Source organism: Cydia strobilella, chromosome 13 (assembly GCF_947568885.1).
Source record: "Cydia strobilella chromosome 13, ilCydStro3.1, whole genome shotgun sequence".
Lineage (NCBI taxonomy): Eukaryota > Metazoa > Arthropoda > Insecta > Lepidoptera > Tortricidae > Cydia > Cydia strobilella.
In genome coordinates, this window is record NC_086053.1 from 10,216,218 (window position 1) to 10,238,914 (window position 22,697).

Consider the following 22,697-nt stretch of genomic DNA (forward strand, 5'->3'; position numbering starts at 1 on the left):
GAACCATCAGCTCTGCGAATCGCGGTTTGCCTTCGCCTGGGTCTGCGAATTTGCGAATCCCACTCTTGCAGTAGGTGCGCCCTGCCGGTGGACACTCTGGGGCGGCATGGCCTGCACTGCAGATTGAGCGCTGGCAGGCTTTACAGGCATGCCACCTTAAATGACTTAATCCGCCGCGCCCTCAGCACTGCCTCTCTCCCAGCGACTTTGGAGCCGTCAGGTCTCTGCGCAGCTGACGGGAAGAGACCCGATGGCTGCACGCTCGTGCCCTGGAGCCTGGTTCGCCCTTTGGCGTGGGACGCCACCTGAGTGGACACGCTGGCTCCGTCTCACGTGGAAGGGTCGGCTCGGAAGTCTGGGACTGCCGCGGACCAGGCCCAAAGTATCAAGCGCCGCAAATACGCGTTGTTGTCGAATGAGTACGAGTTTGCGGCGCTTGCAATGGAGACATTGGGCCCGTGGTCGACCGACACCAAGAATTTTGTAAAGGAAGTGTCGGTCCGGTTGATAGGCGTCTCAGGCGATCATAGGGCGGGCGCTTTCTTTGCCCAGAGGCTAAGTCTGGCGGTGCAGAGGGGTAACGCCGCTAGCGTCCTTGCGACCATGCCGGAAGGGGGTGATTTGGGAGAAGTCTTTTATATTTAAGGTTTAGTTTTAGGTTTTGTTAGCATAAGTTTAAATTGTACATGTTAAATGTTAATGTAGTCAAATATTTAAAAAATATGAAAACTATATACGGCATAGACCGTTCCACGGTTCTAAATAATGTATTTATATAAAGTCATATCCCATGAGTAAGAACTAACGTAGAAAATATATTTGAACAAGAAAAAAATTGTCTAGAGTAAGAAATATTGCCACTAATACCAGACGTATCCCGAAGGATATCCTAAATCCACTGTATTTTACGACTCCTACGCCATCGGGGTAAAAATACATTTTCCCTTAATTACTAACATTTCTCATCCCTTTAAACGATGTCATCAAACGTCTGGCTCGAATTCCCGGTTCCCGAATTCCAAATGTCAGCTTTTACGAAATTACTGATCTTGCGTTTTTGTAAGGAGCTTCTTCGTAATTTGGTATTTTGGCATTCGTAATTATATCAGGAAAGTTATTTAATTTACTGCAATTTATTACAAAATTTTCTCGTTACAAATAAACGAAAAAAAGACATTCCTCCACTTCGACACAATAACAAAATTCTACACTCCTAAAATTCAACTGATTTTTTTCCATTCCTGAATTAATATACGCGTTGTATGTACTCGTATTTAAGTGTCTCAAATTACGTGTGTCTACTTGTAGACAATAATCGCACATGTATGTAATACAATGACGAGACTTCAAAATGAAAATGCAGCTCCGTTATATAGCAATGTAAACAACAGTCCACTTTAAATACAAAATTAGCATTCGAGTTTCATGACATGACTCATTGAGTAGACGTAGGCAGAAACTTGTGAAAACATTACAAATGCAAAATTATTCTTATCGCCTTTTATGACTAATTATTACCAAGCATTACACTCGTAACGTGGAACTTTATTTAACCGCTTTTAGGCTCATAATAGATATTACGCACCTGTGCTTTTTATTATATTATCGCACGTGTGCGGTAATGTATGATAACCGATCGAGTTAAGATTGTAACAAATTGCTAATAATATACAACGGTGGCAAAAAATAAGTGCATTCCCGTTGCGACCAACCATGAAATCGCGAAAAAAAAATTTCCCTCCCATAGAAAAAGGACCAGCCAAAATGTATGAAACAGCCAAATTTTTTTTCGCGATTTTGGCCCCATAGTAAAAGTTGCTCAGTATAATCCCAAAACCTCCCTGGCAACGGGAATGCACTTATTTTTAAACCAACCTGTATATGGAGGCTCCCTCTGCCTTCTTAAATTGGTTGTGTAAATTTTACAACAAGGACTCGGGGCGCCGGGGCCCGGGCAGACAGGCAGCCGGCAGTCGCCGGCCGGGCCGCCCGCGGCAGGGTCGAGGGGGCGGGCAGTATCACAGATTTTGGACTATTACTGTTTTAACAATTAAAATTTGATTACTTACTAATACTTACATAGTTTTGTTTATTTCCTCGCAAGTGTGTTGAAAAACGTCGTATGAAACACGTGTGCATTGGTCATTACACACATCGGCTTTCTTATTACGCGCTCGCTTTTAGCTCGCGCGCACGATATCGCCTCGTCTTTAATGACCAACGTAGCACACTTGTATCACAATGTACTATTATTACCACGATCGGGTTTTCTAGCTTGGAATGCATTCTAAAGAAGTACGTACGCTTTTATGAATTACAAAATCGCAAATTTACAACAGCATTTTACTTACATAAAAATCATATTTTTTTATTTATCGTCACTTTCTAGTTAAGTGTGTGCTAACGTCAACGTACTCATATTATTAATGTGGTGCTACATTTTGTTTGGTTTGTGTGTTTTATATATTCTTTGATAAAATATCTAACGTAAATGAACGTATGAAGTAGATGTCATCAGTATCAGTTGACTTGGCTAGAACCTCTTGGTAAGGGACAGGACCCAAGTTGAGTGAAATTAACTATTTCGTATGTACCCACATGTATCCAACGACATTTGCAATAAGTACGTATAATATTTTCAGCTATTGAACAAGCGTACCTAATAAATGAGATGTTATTTTATGAAATGCGAGATTTATTCCCAGAATCCACTTAAAGGCCTGTAAAGATTGCTCCAAGTCCCATTGTAACGTGTAACGTACTTAAATCGTGATTTATGACTGTTTAATACTATTTATTAAGGAGAGAAGAAGCGAGCCGAGTGATTAGTAGGTAAGTAGCAACACTTGGAGGGTAAATATATAAGAAAATAATATATCAAAAGATCTTATATATGCGCCTTGGGCCAAATTTGGAGAAACCGGAGTAAGGCTTCAGATATTAATTAGTATAAAGTCCTAATACTGCTTGGAGCAAAATTTATCTGTTCGTTGGTCAAATTGACATTTAGGAGCTCGAGTAAGAATAAAAAAGTAAATAATATTAAAGGTACCCAGAAAAGTTTTAGGAAACAAGAAACAACATGGATATTATTAGATATTATTGTGTATTGTATTGTTGGATATTATTGTGTAAAAATTGAATTATTGCAGGGCAATAAAGAGTTTACAACTTGCAACATTATTACTCTCTAAAACGAACATAAATAGTTGTTGTGCATAAAACATTTGAAACTAACTAAATGCTGTGCATAATATAATATAATTATGTATGTACTTAAGTTACAACTGAGAGGGGTGCTTGGTATTTTAAAATTCTTGTTCCCAAGTGTTTCTTTTTTTGTGTTTGTCATAAACTCATAATTACAAATTTTGTAGGATTTTTTTTATGGATTTTTTTGTTTCCAATACTTAACACACATACCTACTAATAAAAAGGTTCCTCAAAATTATGCCGTTTCAGAATTGGCAGATGCGGACTCTTCATGAATAAGGAAAGTAACGGGTTTGTGCAAGCAAGAAGAAAACTTGGACCAAAGGTAAGTAAAAATTTGTAAAAACACCTAGGAACCATTTTTAATAAACCTATTTCCCGATCTCAAATACAGTGGATGAATAACTTAAAATCGGACGGGCACCAGTCCTGAATGCGGCGGCTGATTGCATTTTTACAAAACGTCTTTGGAGGGAGACATTTCCTATTCTGAAAAGTTTATCAGGAAAGCCTTTCTTTGAGACATCTACTAGATCTTTATTCGTCTTTTTTATACTCCTTGTAAGACCTTTCAAGATTTTTATAAGTTAATAAGTTTTATTTTCCGGTGATAAAATTGCAATTTTTTTAATACTTTCCTCTGGCTCGCCCTACACCCTAAACGGCTTGACGGATTTCAATGTGTCAGACAGGGTATTATAGACTTCAAAACTTTTTTCGAAAATTTAAAGAAATGTATGTAAAGAAAGACTACTTTTTAGAAGCACTGGTTTTCTTTATCAATTAGTTAGATTATAAAAATATTAACATTAGACTATGCTTATCCTAGAGTTTTGAATGATTCACGGTTAGTTTCACTAGACTTATATTGACCGGGATATAGACCGTGATTACCTTTTGTATTATTTGTGACCTCCCGATATTTCGACGCAGTTACATGCATCATGTTCACGGGTGACAATACGGGGAAATAATACAAAAGGTAATCACGGTCTATATCCCGGTCAATATAAGTCTTATGCTTATCCTAATTCATAATACGGTGTATGTATGTATATGTTGCCCATGGGATTAGTAAGTGTTATTCGTGGCACATGGTCGGCATAATACATTATAGTCTAAAAGCTTCCGAGAAAACGGAAGAGCCTTTGCGTCACGGGCCTGTAACGATTTCTGGAACGAATTTAAATTAATGTTGTAATGCTGATATTAATATAATATTCATATCATCATAATATTTATCTAAATTCGTGAACATATTATGATGGTACGAGTTATTTATGTAAAATGGCAGCCAGTAATTACCGTTTTACGTAGCAAGTGGGCCCCAATAATTAAGAACGAGCTTCTCTCAAAAATTGAACATACACGAACAATGGTCTTTGGTTGACAAGCCGTATATTTATCCCGTACAGTAAAATTTTATGATAAATTGTAAAATATTGAATCTTTCTTCGTATAGATTGTGATTCTAAGCGCATCGGACGGTGTCAACCGTAGACGAAGAGAAATTCTCGATATTGTCGATTAAAATGACTCCCTTGAAGTGATTAAGCATTAGATCACCTTCCTACATATGCTTAATACGAGTACATTCGACAGCAATTCTTTACTAAATATGAAGTTATGTAGCTAGATGAAAGAATGATTCTAAGACTGGCGGCCTAGCCAAGGTGATGATCGCTTGATGCGCTTCGGTATCGAATCGCTTTGTGTCTCCATTACCCACTTTTCCATATTAGTGTGACAGTGACAGTTGCGTTTCGTTCGCTACGTAGCGTTAGCAATTAGCATGTTGTCTACGGGGCCTGGTAGCTCAAGATTTAAAGATTGTAAACAGTACAGCGCTGTCAGCCGCATTTAATTGGGGAGTATTTTCCTTGGCTAATGTTATACCCCTTGAAGTTATACAAAGTAGTAACAGCTCTCGAGATGACATTACAAATCGTGGATTTTGTAGTAGAAAAATCCGTAAAGCCATTGAAATAAAAAAAACATAGAACCGTGAACGGCACAACTCTAAACTCGACTCACCTCACTCAACAAAGAATACGCCGCCACTCCCGTCAGGTATCATTGACGCAGTGTCATTTCCATGTCCTCACGCGTCCGTCACATTCAAAACCGCATCCCAACATAACGGTATACAATTTCAGCACGTTTTCTATGATTCACCCGCAGTTATTGCAATATGCAATGAGCCCTCAAGGCGACAAGGTAACGCAATCTGTGGCGCCCGACTTGAATACTAACCGCGATAATGTATTCATCCGGGAAAAATCGCGCCGCGGGCCCACGCGCGTCGAATGTAATATCAACCGAATTATTAATATGCCACATAATATATAGTGGTTAGCTGTGTACTATTTGCAAAATTTGAGTCTTTGGCTCTCGGAGCCTAGTTCTTTTGTGGTTTGTGTGTGTTTTGTGAACAAACATTTGAATTTGAGCCGTAAGTTTGGTTAATATATGCGGTTTCATTCAGGCCTCCCGGCTTGCAATGTATCTGCTCAGATAAGTCAGATATAGAGAGAAGTATCGTAAAGATAACGAATTATTAGGTAGGTACAATTGTGGCCCTAGTAAAAAAGGGTAACTCTCGGGTAGCGCAGTTGTAAAAGGGCGTAAGTTCCACGTAACACTTATGCCTTTTATACCTAAGCTTCGCGAGACTTGTACCCTTTTTCACTAGGGCCACAGAATTATACATACTTATTTCGCAATTTTTTCCTTAAACAAAATTGCCAATTGTAAATAACAATATGCTGGTCGAAAACGTTATCGATCACTTTTTTATTAAAATAAATAATGTAAATAAGTAACATACCTAACGTTGTTAAAGCGAATAAAGCTTGAAATCATTTCCCCAGAAAACATAGTGCCTACACCAATTAAGGCGTTAGCTGCAACAATCAGGAAAGCGCTAAGATGAGGAGCAGTAAAGCAAAAGAATTCTTTCATTTTGTATACTTAGGTATTTTAGTTTGCCCGTTCCAATCTGTAGTTAGCTAAGAACATGTTAGCTTCCCAAAGGATTGATTGTGGCTTGCTACTGGAGAGAATTTTAACGAGATTTTTAATGCTTTTGCTTGGATTTATTACAGCTGGCGCCAAGAAGTGGCTACTGCGGGTGTATTCAGATTTTAAATCACGATACTGATCTGATATTAAAATAAATGCGTCCCTTTTCCACCGATATGAAAGTGCGAGCGTGTCGCACTGACTTGAGGTAGATATCACGTAAGTATATCGTTTTTAAATTCTGAATGCGCCGCCTGGGAACTAGGAATTTGACGGCGACCTCTTGACTATTAACTGTGAGATTGCAAGTACTTCATTACCAGCTTAATGCATAAAACCGTCGGTCTTACGGAAATTTCCATTAGGATTTTAAGTGAGCTATATAATTAATATAGACATAGCGTTGTCGTACTAGTATTAAAAAATATGTAAGAATAGACGTTTACTTAAAAGTAAATAGGGAAGTCTTTCGAGCAAAAATAATCTATTTTGGCAACTCACTTTATGTAAGATCTTTCTTGGTTTAATTAGGTACTTATTTATTAGAATATGTTCATCATTTATGTACCTACTTTGACAAAAAAGAAACTAACAAATATTGGTGGGATTTTCCCAGTACTGATACTACTGATATAATATATGTGTTCACCTAAGTTCTAGTAACCTCAGAAGTAAAAGCCTACAATAGCTTGAATCCTTTGGCGTTTCATTCATTCAATCATCATGATAGAATTTTTTTATTAACGTAAACATATTATCCAACCTTTATAGTTTTGTAAGCAGGCTAATAAAAACAAATGCCTCGTATGTCAGCAGCTGCAATAGGCCACGCAACAGGTGAGTTCGCTCAGCTATAATCGTTCAACTCGCTCAACAAAAACTCCGAGAATCATTTGTCTCGGGAATCTTGTTACTCGGTCCGTCCTACATCAAGATTATTGATCTTCAGAATTGTTCGGACTTTTTAAACAAAACAAGTGTAAAAGCAAATGTAAGTAGGTGAAATTGCTTTAGTTTTTGCTACAAAGACAGTAGTTTGAGTTTGTCATTAATCTGATGGCAGATTGATACGAGCACTTTTTCTGGATCAATGAATTATGGTGCCGTTATCATGGCGTGATTACTGAATTTTCCTAACTACATCTTTTAATTTAGGTAAGTAACATTTAAGATATTCGTGAAACTTAACATGTCTCTTTCGATTGGGAAGATCGACTCTTTGTTACAATTGTGGCAAGTAAGAACAAACGAAACTTAATGACCATTTAAACAGAAGTTTTTGACAGACGTCGAATTAAAAGTTTGACAACTCCTAATTGACGAAGGTATCAAACGGGCGTCTGCGAAGTTACTAAGTTTAGCACCTAAGTTTTAAGTTAAAATCTGACGTGCGATTTGCAGAATTCTTAAAAATGCTTCAGAGTTCAAATCCTATTTCAAAAGGACGAAAGCGTTTGCAGCTTGGCCATCTCAACCGGTCGGCGGACCAGTCGGCCTGACAGTCCGCCGCGAACGGAATGCAAGGCAAGGTCGGGAACGTTCGTCGGCCGTCGCGATTCTACGATATGTGCGCAAGAACTTGTTTTCTGGATTACGTTATTATTACATTCCTGTAGCGCAGATGCTGAGAATAACGCGGGACGCGAAATTCATCATTGTTAACCAATATATATCCGACTGAATAGAAATATTTTAGTTTTAATACCTACCAACGCATTTCAGTTTTGGACGGTGGCATGATTAAAATGGGAATCGGTGTGAGTCCGGGAGTCTTAAATCCTCGGGAGAGTTAAATTATATTTTAAAATAAATTCAATTGAAAGCCATGATAATTACTTTAAAAAATATTTTATATAATAAATTAAGTCTACCTGGGCAAATAACAATTCGAATACCTGATGAGGCACTCATCGCACCACAAAATTTTGATATGCCATAAAAAAATATAGATTAGAGATTATTTTCCAAACTGTGTTAGTTATATTTATACACTCCCGGTTAACCTTTCCCTCCATACTATTTCTTTACTTGGTCGGAGAGAAATCTTAAGTAAAGTACCCGTCTGTATAGGCCATGGGCCGTAAATATACTCGTAACTTTTGATACCCATCTAGGCGCGAACTATAAGCATGAAAACACCTCAATATTAACGATTTTTCCGGTATACTTCTCAAATCATTGTGTCTTAAACAAAATGTTATTAATAAAGTTATGAAAGTGAAATTAAATGTGCCTTAAAAACAATAAAAAACTAATATAAAAAAATAAAAAATACCGTACCAAAACATTTCCTAACGAGTGGGCAATTCATCAAGTACTTCCAGGGTGTATGCGGCAGGGGCTTTTTCTTCTTGTAGCTCCTATGAGGGTGTCGGCACCGCTCGGGAGCCTTGGCGTTCTTTGTGAACATTCCGAGTCAACCCTGACACTTCCATAAACTGTCACATCACTGGCACTACCGGTAACAGCACATGCACTACTGCCTCTCACTGACACTCACAAAGATAAACCACTAACAAGGTCATCCGAAGTCATCACTCGACCGAGAGGTTACAGGCGCGCGCACCACTGTAAAGAAGAAAAACAAAAAAATGTGAGACCCAAACTGGGTTAAAAAAAAGCAATGAAAGTAATGCAACTTTATGGGGGCTTTAATGATCGCTGTCTATGGCCACTTTCGCTGTCGATGTACGAAAGAACGAAACAAAAATGTGAAACTGAAGCCGGTTGGTTTTTGTGCTGTCCCGTTAACGTTATATGAAAGTGGTTTCGTTACAGTCTGCCACAGCTTTTGTTACTTATAACTGATGCGAAAAATATTGGTTTACTTATTGTATGTCACGTGTTTGAGAACAATATTATTTGTTTAAGAACCAGCCAAACACGATATTTGTTTTTATAGACATGATATTAAATTACAAAATAAATGGCCTGACTGACCACAATAAAAAGTGGAAAAATATGCATTTACTAACAACCTCGGCATTGTCTGCGAAATACGTTGTATATATTTATTAATTACCTAAATGTATGATAAAACCGGTTTATTGACTTAATTATTCATAAAGACAATGTGTTTGTACCATGGTGATGCACGTCCTTCGTAACGTGTCAAAAATATTATTAAGGCGAGATATGCTTGGGCAGGTAATTAGGATTCATTTTCTATTTATCAAGCAAAGTTCTTGTAATCATATAACTACCGAAAATACCACTTTCCGGCCCGGGAGCGTATCTTGTCTCAACACGAGACGTATGAGCTGTAAATCTTGTATCCAAATTTATTAAAATGCGAACAAAGTACGACATTGCAAGGTAACTCAAGTAATAAAGTGACATCAAGTGTCTCCTATCGTAAGGCATCTTTTACATCAACTTAACTAAAAAAACTTTTATTTAATTTATTCGTATTTCATATCAGAAAAAAATATTGATATTCAGGTTCATTATGTGAATCATTTAATTTATGAAGCCATATTTCAATATTGATCTTGTGCAATTAATAATGATTAAGTAACTTGTTGATAAGATGATAAGATATTGTATTCTAATTTGACATTTTAAGTGCTTCAAACCTTTAGGCGGTTGTGCTAGGTACTCACCTTTTTTATAATCAATTTATACGTCTTCGTTAACCTCGTCATTATACAAAAAACTCAGTCATTACGTATAATGTTTTTATACAAAAAATACCTCTGAACCTAGGAAATCATGCAAGAATAAATTATAAACCGATAACACGAATTATATTTTCTGGCATTACAGTATAAAACTTTTTTCTTCTATTTCTTTAGCCTATGTTGGTATCTAACGCCTGGACTAAGGCCTACTCTGTGTTTGTTAATAATCAATATTAGTGTTTTCATATTTCCGATGTCGGATGACTTTTGGAGAAAAACAAAATAACCTACTTAAAATGCTTTATGGCATCAAGTCCTTTATTCAACTAGAGAGCAAATCAAATTATTTTATGAAATATGTTTTTAACTAATAACTATATATAAATTGAAATAAATATCATGCACTAAAGAAAAAGTAACCAAGCCTGCCTGGCCGTAGTGGTCAGGATGTTAGCCGCGTAAGCTGAAGACGCAGGTTCGATTCCCGCCTCGGCCACCAGTGGACTTGGTGCACTTTTTCTGTAGCGTATGATATTTATTTCAGTTTATAAGTCCTTTATTTTTGCATATATTATTTCTTTGAATAACAATCCACGATTAAAAGTATAAACAAATAATAATCACACATTTTTTTTTTAATTTTTTGTTCTTTGTAATCGTATTCAACATCCGATATCAAATCGGACAATGTGAAAACGCTCTTGCACGAGCACAGTCTTGGTTTTAAGCGGTTTTTTACCCGTAAACATTTTTTCTGAAGGAATAAACCGATTGACAAAAACTGCGGAGTTGTTCGAGTAAGTGCCGCCGCCAAGGTTTGTTTGGTGCGCGGTCACAGACCCGATAGGGAAGGTCAAGTGCAAATACTCTTGTATGATTCACATTCTTTCGAAACGAAGCCGTTTTTTACGCGTCTGTCATTGAAATACCGCGAGGTTTGGTTAATAGTCAATTCAAGTATGTAAAATCAGTAAAACTTTTAGCTGAGCAGTGAGCGGTGAGCACCTCAGCATACAAATACGAGTAGTAACTACATATTAACAAATAAAAATTCTTGCACGTTGATGCGTAATAATGTAAAAGAAAGAAACCCATGCAAACCTCAGCGTAATAGTATGTATATTCGAGAATAAACCAGAACTAGGTAACTTACGAAAAACTCATCATCATTGGATTTATCGTCTGTTGCAGACGATTTATGGTGTAACACCGGAGAGACACCGTTTTTGATGGCTAAAAAGACCGATGCGAGACCGACATGGCCTACCGCAGGCCTAGGTAACTTACGAAAAACTAAACAACAAATAATAAATCACACCCTACCTAAATCACACCTTAGAACAAACTTATAAGGTCTTCCTCGTGTCGAGTTTTAAGATACATAGGTACGGCATAAATAATGCATTTCGCAAGGTTCAAAAGCTGGGTATATGTAGGTACATGAATATAAATGTGAAGCAAATGTTGTACTAGTTTGAGAAAAGTGCCTCCACTCTAACGATGAAAATGCGGAAGTCAGGTGCAATGAAATTGGTAAAATAGTTGTTCACTACGTTGCACGTTTAACACTCGTATACTCTTAAGTAAATTGGCCTCTTGTCGCCCAGCTGATCATTGACAATTAAAAAAAAACACTGCAGGCAGAACTATTTCAAGATTGGCCAGAGGAACATTACGTAGAAATAAGCTCACTATTTTCGGATTAAACAGACACCCTGTTACCGTTTTATTAACACAGTCGCGAAAAGTTACAGTGGACCAATTTTATTTACTTAACTCCTACATCCGTTGGGTGGGGCATATTTCGCTGAAACCGTGGAGTTTTTGTTTGTTCGCAATTCCATTTTACCTAGCGTGGGAAGAGTTAAAAGCGAGTAGTTTGTGACCGAATTCAGTTCCCGTAGATAACGACAACTGTGAAACGTAGCGAACCAATTAATTGTACGGAACTGTCGTAACACTCGTAACTGTAAAGTGTAAATGTGGGCATTCACCAGCGCGACAGGCGAGGTTTTGACACGTTTCAAACTTTTTGCACCCATTCTAGATCTAGTGGTAAAAACAGAGCTCTGTTCCGTCAGTTCCGTCGATTAGTAAATTAGATTCGCATCTGCTGACATAGCGTAGCGACTCGATATTTTTTTACACTTTTTGATAATTTTTTGTTTTATCGCAAATTGTAAAATCGAATTCTATAAACAGTACCTATTAATTTTTTTCTGATTTATTTGTAGCAGGTTTGCAGGCCACAATTTTGCTTGTATCGCGTCACATAATAAACAATACATATAAAACCCCAAAGACAATAATGGATAGTATCAAATTATCAATCAAGTTCTTCATTTTCCGGTGTCGCGCCGCGCCTCCGGCGCCGCGCATCAAGCTTTCTTTACGTAATTAGTAATTAATTTGTTTGTTTGGCGCTGACTCAAAATCACTTAGATATACATACCATTCGTTTAAGATCTTAGTTATTAAGGTTAAATAAAAAAGGTTTATAATTTTTTGATTTTAAGTTTTTTCGGCGGTTTAATTTTGTTGTTAAAAAGTTATTATATTATATTTTTTTTGTGTTTATCACCCCTATTAAATCATCCCTGTTTTCCCACCCTTATTAGGGTACGATTTTTCTTTAATTTATATAGGACCAACTATGAGGTATTAAAAAAAAATCAAAAAATTATTTTTTTGTATAACATGTAACATCCAAATAAAAAATAATTATCAAAATCGCACTACTCTGTAAAAAGTTATGCGTGGTCATTCATTACAATCAGTGAGTGAACAATCAATCATCCCCTGTTTTCCTAGGTATCCTTAGGGTTGGATTTTTTTTTATCAAATTTATATGGGACCAACTTCGCGGTATACCCTTTCAAATAAAAAAAGAATTTTCTAAATCGGACTACTCTGTAAAAAGTTATGCGTGGTCATACATAAATATATATATATATACCTATATATGCGTCGACTTGAGAACCTCCTCCGTTCTTTTTCGTCGGTTAAAAATAGCGTGACAGGAGAAATGAGGTCGACAAAAATTTGTGCTAGTCCCAATTAGTTACAAAGGCAAAAACTTAACTGAGATGTGCTATGAATTATTAGGTCAAGGTCAATTTAAACCTGGTGAATTACAGCTTCAATTATTATTTTGCGAAATAAATCAACTTGATACAAAACAGTGGCTTGGCGGTGCTCTATCTGGATTTTAATTGGATGTTTTAAAATACTTGGCAAAATTTCATGAATATTAGCTGTTAAGGGCCGAATTTCTTTAACGGTTTTTTAACGTAACAATACTCGTGTTTAATGAAAACCCTTAGAAACCCTTCTACTTCATTTCGAATAAGAGGAAAGTAAAATGCATGTGTTTGTTTTAAAAACATGACTAAGTATACATTTTTATAGTATTTCTTGAGGGTACTTTCAAGTAAAAATTCAGACAAAAGTATCGTTATTTATGGAATGGAGAGTCAAATATCAGAATGAAAATTGTGTAACAAATCCATTTAAACTCAAACTTTCAATTGCTTATCGTAAAAAAAAAAAATCGTACTTCGAACGTAAATTGCTCTAGTGCAGACACGTAGAATTTTCTGCACACCTTTTAGAACATCAATGACCCTCTTACAGAGCATGAGAAATGAAAAAGAATAAGACAAGCTAAGAAAATTAGTAACGGCTCATTACCAACTTTTCGTGATAATAAATCTTCCGTCTAAAAAATTGTAGGCTTCTCCAGTACAACATAAAATATGTTTCGCTGTTGTGTTCGGAATTATTTATTGCCCAGATAGTAGCAATTATTTAGTGGTCTCGGGATATGCTTCTCTTGCGAGAACACGTATTTTTACTTAGCAAGCTTCCTTGTGCGTTAATTAGATGAGGTTTTATAATGTTACCTGTGTATAGGATGGTAGGCAAATACCTATAAAACCTTTTAAGAAAAACTTGCCGTTATTCTTACTCAATAGTAATAATCTTGAGAGTACTGTGGTGAAAATCGCTTAATAGAAAACGCCAATAGAACCTTAGGTAAGTAATGTATAGAAATGCTGAGGATCAGGTAATTTTTCGTCCACTGCTGTCATTTCGATAAATTTTTATTACATGTACTACCTAATATAATCCTAAAGAATCATAACCAAGGCTCGGAACCGGTTTTTTTTTTCATACAAAGAATACCGGTATTATAACTTTCTATGGGACAATCTAAATATGAAGTTGTTACCTAAGTACATAATTCAGTCCTACGTAAAGAGCATAAAATAATTACAAATATTGGGCTATTTCGGGGATTTGAAAAAAACCGGTTCCGAGCCTTGATCATAACTATGGCTAAATAGATTTAAAAAAATCTCAAAAACGTATGGTGTATTTTAAACTTATATTAGGTTCGCTAAACTTACGTATAACGACGAAATTTTAGTACCTTAATCTAAATTACATGATTAACTTTTTTTTTTTTTTTTAGCCTATTTTGGTGTCCCACTGCTGGGCAAAGGCCTCCCCTCGTTTTCTCCACTCGACCCTGTCATCGCCATTTTCCCACCATTTGGGGTAGAATGCGTCCAAGTCGTCCCGCCATCTCCTTTTTGGTCTGCCTGAACCCCGGCCTGCACCGTCTATGGTGCTCCGTGGGTCCCACTCAGTAACCATTTTGGCCCATCTTTCCGGGTGCATGCGACAGACATGTCCCGCCCAGTCCCACTTAAGCTTAGCGGTCTTTCTTATGATTAACTTATATTACTAATTATAAATAATTATATTACTAAATTAGATTAATATTTTTATTAGCGTAGTAATTTTTTTTTATTAATTTCCAGTATTATCTTTTTTCACACTGCATATTTGCAAGCAAAATCAGCAAGTCAGGTATCCTACTTTATGATCCATTTTCTGTCAATAACAAAGAGTTTGACAAACAAAGCATGCCTGGTTTCTAATTTCAGTAATCGTAATCAGATGTCACGTTTAATGCGCGTGTAACGCAAGAGACCACCGTGTCGCCCGGACTCAAGTAACGCAGTGCTGGGTAACCGGATACTAGTGCTTCCACGAAACTGCTTTTTAGGGCATGCGCCTTATTCGTGACTAGAGGGCCTAACGCGAACCACGTTCGACGTGTTGCCTCCCTGTCACACTTACGTACGAATTTACAAGTGCGACAGAGAGGCAGCACGTCGAACGTGGTTCGCGGTAGGCCCTCAGAAACCTACCGTCGCGACCCGGGTGTGTGGAATATGATCTTGAAGATTATGCTCTAAGCACTTATACTAGTTAAATATATCATAGTTTGACAATCCACAATGGCCCTATTTTTGGTTGACTACTTTTTAAGGTTGAGATTAATCGAAAAAGTATCACAATTGAAAACATAGCTGTCAAAAAATTGTCTGTCGCTGTCATTAATTAACGGCTAAAAGAAGATGCTCTAACTCGTCCTAAATCTATATGATTATTTTTAATATTAAACGTTTAACAATTTGTTTTGGGTTCACTTTTTTTTACTGGAAAACTTACTAATTTATTTTACTGGTCAAGCAATTTTTGTAACCCAACGAAAGCCAACACAGAAATGTAAATTGTACATACGCCCAGAATCAATATCATGTGTCTGATCCATGCCGGGCATGTGGGCAAGTTTCTTATTAAGGCGTATAATAGCCATCCCTTACGTATCTTTACGGTTAGACTAGCCGGAGGAAATGGACATGGACCCTTTATACCTAATCAAGACGCTATACCTGAGGCTGGAAGTGGTTTTATATTATTCCGTATATAGTAAGTTCTTCGCTATTAATGTTTACCTTTAAAAAATGGGACAGTTTGATTTTGTTACTTCATACATGTACGTATTGTACGTCTGATACTAAATTTATGATTAAAAATTAAGGATATTTTTGTCTCCTATTAAAAACCACAGTACAAGAACATGTATTCATAATATTCTATTTCCCTGCTTAATTTAGTTATGTAGTAAATACATTTATTTACATACAAGATATATACAGTGGTACTACGTAAACGAAATTAATAACTAGCTTAAATCTAAAATAGGCCCTTGAGGCATTGTACCAAGGATGCTGGCGGCATTTCCCCGCTGTATTGCAATGCTGATACGTTGTGCGAGAAAGCCGCCAGCTCTTCGGTCACCAGTTACGTCAACCAGACGCTTCGCGATTTCTGCAAACAACTTATGCGCGCTGGGACCCCATGGACCTAGAGTTTCAACTCCAAATGGAACGAAATGATACTCTCTACCGAGGCTCTTATATTTATTACGTTTTAAAATTTCGGCGCTTTCCGCCGTTCCGCCCGCTTTTACATTAGTCCGTTGGAGGTGGGACGGTGCCAGTGTGTCTACGCAGGTAGCATGCCACACCAACATCCGTCCCAAGCTCCAAGGAACCAAGGACATCCCATCGGGCCTCTTGCCATCATCTCTGATAATGCCAGTCGGCTCAAGAAGAGCGGGTACATTGATGGTGGCAAGAGACCGACGGATTATGTCATTAAGCGACGCATGTCTTGAAAAACGGCCGGCACTTTTTTGACAAGATAAACATGTAGTTAATTTTCAGACATTGCATTGCATAACGCAATAGATCTTTATAAAACCGAGCTTTAATTGACAGCGAGTCAGCAGACGGACATACGAATAGTTCTATGTATAACTAACTCACCATTGTTCCTAATGCTGTGAATTTTTTTTTGTTAAAAAAAGATTAATTTTTGGTCTCCCCTTCCCTTTAAATGACATGAAAGTAGCAAATATATGTATAGTAGGTAATGCACTGGAATTTCTAAACTTAACTTGTGTCTACGGGTCTTTATAAAACCGAGCCCTAATTGACAGCGAGTCCTCTTCAACCGGAGACTGTCTGCTTATACACGAGCGAGGGATCTCCACAAGGGTCTGCCTGCTCTGAACAATCATCTGTCAAGTCTGAATTTTCCGCCTGTCAGATAGGGGCCCTATCGGTTGGAGGCCACTTGAAGCCGTGGGGAATTTCGAGGTTAAAGACGAAAGTGAAGGACCCGCGCGAAATCGCCTTTTCATACAAACGTAGTCCTCATTTTCTTCTCTGGATATTAACATTTTTAAAAATATTTTGTCAATTTGTTGTATATCAACCACAGCTATGCCCCTACGTTTGTTTTTTTCGATTTTTTTAGTTATTATTAAGTAGTTAAGTTAGGATCATTTACAAATTTGTATGAAATCTGTTATTCGCACCTAATTTATACAATAATCAAAAAATCGAAAAAAGTCACTTAGGCATAGCTATGGTTAATTATACATCAAATTATGTAAAAATATTTTCCATAATCTCATTATTTAGAGAGGAAAATGGGGACTACGTTTGTATGGAGAAGCGGCCGTCCCCTTTCCTCTAAGAACACAATACGAAATCGAACGCTTGACAATATGAGTATTTCGAAGGGCTATTGTGTTTAAAGGGATTTTTCCACTAGAAATATACACTTTTAAAATATTCTAAAAAATTATATTTATTAAAATATTGTGGTCATTCAAGTCAAAATTAGAAGTCATACCGATTTAGTAGGTAAATTAAAGTCATTTTGGAAGAGAAAACATTTTTCTGAAAATGCTATGAAAGGAAATCAATGAAGGTTACGTGGAAGTTCCACCAGCTACAACTGATAAAGCTATTAGTTACGCAACACAATCCGTCTCATCCATACATCTGGGTACGCTGAACGGTAGAGGGACATCGTTTGAAGCCCGTCACAGAAGGAGCGATAATATATCGGCAGATACCGTAAGATACTCGTACCGACATGTCTTAGAGTATCGTTAAGCACCACGCACGCCAACGATACCAAAATATATATCGCTCTCTGTTAGCACCTACATTGTGAGACAGAAGAAGTATACCAAAATATATCGTATGTATGTATGTATGTATGTAAACACTTTATTGTACATAAGTTATTGTACATATTGTACATAAGACAGATTACAAACACAATAAAAGAACATAAATATATACAATGTACAAAGGCGGACTTATTCCTATAAGGGATCTCTTCCAGTCAACCTTTGAGCAATTGAGAATGAAACAATAAACAGATCAAGATAGACAAACGAACACTATGAACAGAAAGTAAATTATGGTTCAATTATTACAAACGTAAATAATTAAAACCTGTAATCTAGAATATAAAATAAACATATATATACATATATATACAATACATATCCATATAAACACAAATATATACCCATAAATATATATATATACATATATATATATATATATTATCACAACTAAATAAATAATCTTAGTACTCAACTAAGTACAACACAAGTCGTAATATCGTAATATATACCGAGCTATAACATCTTAAAGTATCTTAAGATGCCTTGCGATAAGATATCGTAGAATGCCAAAATATCTATTACAGCTCCGTGTGTGGACTCTGTCAAATAGTACGGAAAAGATATCGTAAGATGCCGTATCTTACGGTATCTGCCGATATATTATCGCTCCGTCTGTGACGGGCTTGATCGTTACGTGCCTACTCTACCAATCTATATTACGAGTACGTATAATAACAGAATAAGGACAATTGCAGTTAGGGAACAGTGGCTCAACGCAAAGAGTGGCTCAGTTACCCAAATACTACTATACACTGTAGCACCTTGACGTGTTAAAATAGCCATTGCTCGTCCAATTGAATTTGTTCGATTAGGTACTAAATGTTTCTGCTGTATTAGCAGGGAAGCAAATAGTAGCCTCTCTCATGTTGGAATTAGGTTGAGTGAGTCACTGTACCCGGCTATTTTTTCCGAGCCACTGTTCCCTACCCCGGCCCATATTATTTGCCATTTAGGAATTATCGTAGTGATACTTTCGACTTACGAATTTCGGATACAACGTCAGCGGTTCGTCCCTCCTTGCAGCGTGTTTCATTTGTTTTTCGCTTGAAGCCCTCGCATTAAAGATTTACTACTCCTTATAAACTTAAGTACTGGTATGTTCCGCTTCCAACCCACTTGCGACTAGTCGCATGACTCACAGCACCAAATATGGCACTGGTCTACGAACCTAGCCCATAAATGCAACGTCTAAAGCCGGATCAACAATATTAATTACAGGAGTGAACTCGTATGTAAACGAACATAAATCGTCGCGAAATCCTAGCAAGTACGTGGGTTTACCATTAGAGAAATGCAGATACTTAGAACTGCGCTTTAGTCAAAATAAAGTGTGCTGCAAAAATGTTATGCTTGTAAAGCTCTTGATAAATGTGCACATTGCTCGAGCGTTAGCGATAAATGAGCATTTTCATTACATGTTTCACGTTTCAATTTAACATTATAATTTATAATCTTGTAGGTAAGCCGCTGTCACAGATTTGCCATTAAATTAGAGATTACTACAAAAGTTGGATGCGGCACAAGTCACCCAAAAGGTTCATCTGTCAGTTTTTAATAGTAAACTTTATTAGTGAATTAGTGAAAAATCCCAAACACCCCGATAAAGTACACATTGTGAAAAAAAATTACTATGGCCCATAAGCTAGTCTGGAAAAATCGCTCCTTGGCGACAAGACCGCTTGTTATTTATGCAGGTATTATCTACTTTTGTGCCCCATGATCTATGATTTTTTTCTATTAGATGCGGAATAATGATTCGGTCAGTTTTTTGAAAAAAAAATTAAACAGTTTGAAATAAATGTAGTATGATAGTACCTTTGGGTATGGTGCTTTACGCACACTGGTGTCCCATGCCCTCCCCCTGACGCAACCCCCCTTTTAGCATGAAATATATCCCGGTTGACATTTATTTTTTATTTTTTGGGGAAAATATACAATATAGGAAAACTGTGTCAATGAAAGAATTAATCCTTATAAATTCTTAACAAAAAAGGTTATGTTCATTTTTTGATATGATGCACCATATTCAATTATTCATGTTATAGCTAGATGAACTTCGACGAAATTTAACCGTTCAACAAGCTGGTTCTCCCCATACGATTTCTGTCAGTACTATCACGTACTATGTTATATTGAACTTCAACACGTTAATACATGAATATGGTGAGTCTGGCCAAAAAGTTGCATATAACCTTTTTTGTATAATTAAATTTATTACGGATTATTTCTTACCTTGACACTTTTTTCCTAACTGTAATACTTTTCTCAAAAAAAACCGTTAACCGGGACATATTTCATGCTAAAAGGGGGGTTTGCGTCAGGTAGAGGGGAGGGGACGCTAGTCACGCTAGTGTGCGTAAAGGATGACTCACGTTAGACAGGGCCGTGTCCGGGCCGGAGCTTCCGGCGCTTACATTTCTATGACATGACAGGTGATCACGTGGTGCTTTCCATAGAAAACGAACAGCCGGAAGCTCCGGCCCGGACACGGCCCGGTCTAACGTGAGTCATCCTTAAAGCACCATACCCAGAGGTATGTGCTTGTACTACATTCATTTCATGCTGGCTATAATTTGTTTGTCTTCCCCATACATTAGAACATAACTTGACCGATTCATAAAGGTTATTGTATTGTAAGACCGCTAACAGGCATGTTGCTCCAAGAATCGTTGTCAAACGTCGATAGTGTAGCCAGACAGAACGTCATGACTGCGATATTGGTCGTGTGAGACTGACCGCCGGGTGGGGCTCGGGGGAGTCTAAGGGTGGATGTTCATTCATCCGCGCCGTGACGTCACGGCGAGGTCGTGCCCTCGGTGGGACGACAAAAACTCTAATAATTAAACGAGAGCAACTTTAAAAAGCGCTAATGCATTTGTAATGCCCACTAACTCAGCTGGAGTCAGCTGGGATACTACCAAATTACATTTTGTAATAAATCTTTTGTTTTTCAGGTGAAGTTATTTTCCTCTGAAACCTTCTAATGAAATGCGATTATATAACCAGCCCCACCAGCTGTGATTAAAACTGCATTAGTATCATAGATTTTAATTTCAAAAATACTCTAAACAGAATTAATTGGCTGTAGCGTAAAATATAAGTTCACAGGGGTTCACAACAATCTGAATCTAAAAATAGAAGATTTATTTGGTACGAAAACAAGATCGTACGAATATGCAGAATATTTTAAACGCTTACTTTGCAATAATTAGCACTTTAACTTCAATTTTTTCCTGTGTATTATATTATAACTAAGTAAGCTTGTAAGCTGTGATATATTTACTAAAAAGCCTTGATAAGAGTTGCAGAGGCGTAGTGTAAGTGCTGTCAGTGTTAAAAAAATATTTTAAAAAAAAACAAGTCATGAAGCTCTATATGTGGATCGTGGATCTATCTAATAAGGTAAAACTGCCAAGAATTAAACAATTTCCCCGTCCATACCCCTCGCGTCAATACGTCCGTATAATTCCACATCAGACGCATCCATCCCGACGTTGGACTTATTATATACGTGTTTATTACATTCCGCTGTCGCTTTGACGTCGGCGAATGCCGGAGTATGGAAACTATTTGTTGCAAAAAACGGCTAATTGGTTTTGTCTTTGCTGTTTCGTCTCATTCTAAAAAGCACTTTTCCTGTGTACGACATAAGTTCGTGAAGGCAAATAGGGAATGGTTTTATTTAACTGTTTCAATCTGATCAATGGTTAAGAAAATAAATGACAAAATACACGTACGGGGCGACATGCGACTGTGAAAAAAAAGAACTACTGTAAAACGGTAGCCTGTTAAACATTGACAATGTAAAATTAAGAAAGGAAAAACTGTTGTAACGACAATAAAATATGTACATAATGTGACAACCTGACAACTACTTGCAATGAATTTAATGTACTCAAACCGCGGGCTTCGGGTACCGAAGACAATATTATAACATAAAAGTGATATGGTCAAGTATCTACATTTTAATATCGTAATGAATATATTGACACGAACACAACAATAGAAGATAGAGACAATTCACACGATGAATTACAGCATGACTCACTATTTCATGAAACAATTGTAGAATAGAAGACAACAAATGCAATAAAACAACGCGTTCAATGGGACCACCGGTTGGATTAAGGCAAGCAACGTGCTAATTTAAATAGCTCCAGTGAGCACATAATGCTCTCAGAGAGAGGCGCTTCTTAATTGAGCCGGTTGTAGCCTCAGTAATGTGATGGCCGTGTAATGTTATTGGTTTCTAGAATCGAGTTCTTGGGCAGACCAGTGTAATGTTACCTTGAGATCTGTTACAAGTATGCTTTGTTGTAGAGCGCTCTTATGCACCTCAGACTTTGACCCGTTGCTCGTAAGAGACGATGGAATATAACAAGGGCATTATTCCTATATATTTCCACTTGCCTCTATCCGCGACTTTGTCCGTGCAGTAATCGTTAATAATATCCCAGTTTAACCTACTTATAGGGGTTAAACTTCAGAAAATTATTTCTTGGAGAAGCTCTACAAAATTTGAAGGAAATATGTTTTAATTCCTCCTCCTACAGTTCTCCGCTTTACGAGCTAGTCAAGTTTTTCAACAAACCTAAGCAACAAAAAGACTGCAGGAATCTGTAATTAAGCGTAAGGTAAAATAGTATAGTATTTTGAAAAGATCACTTTGCCAAACCGCACAATCGCCTCACGTTTTACACTGGTTCATCTCTCTCATTCTTGGCATGTGATCGGAATGGCTCACAATGACACAATGTTTTGGCCACGGCGTATCGGCGGAATTAATGAGATGTGGGCTCACGTGTGGTCGCGTGTGAAGCGATTGCAAACGACCGCCTTATCCCTTCCCTCGTTTGACGGCCGTGGAAACAATCGCAAAGTCTTAATGACTCCATGAGTATTGTTACCGATTAAAAGGGACACCATGTGATTTC

The 22,697-nt window shown here is 37.3% G+C and overlaps 1 protein-coding gene across 9 annotated transcripts in view; it reads right to left on the reverse strand.

The window, feature by feature from the left end:
* Positions 1-22,697, reverse strand: part of LOC134746637 (dual 3',5'-cyclic-AMP and -GMP phosphodiesterase 11-like) — a 220,759-nt gene that overhangs the window by 170,578 nt on the left and 27,484 nt on the right. For 7 of the 9 annotated variants that reach the window (XM_063681094.1, XM_063681091.1, XM_063681092.1 and 4 more), the window contains exon 2: positions 8,515-8,802. The exons of the other annotated variants lie outside the window; for them this stretch is intronic. In XM_063681094.1, the coding sequence (XP_063537164.1) occupies positions 8,515-8,644 (130 nt within the window). In that variant the 5' untranslated portion in view covers positions 8,645-8,802. The remainder of the gene's footprint in view (positions 1-8,514; positions 8,803-22,697) is intronic. 9 annotated transcript variants of the gene reach the window in all.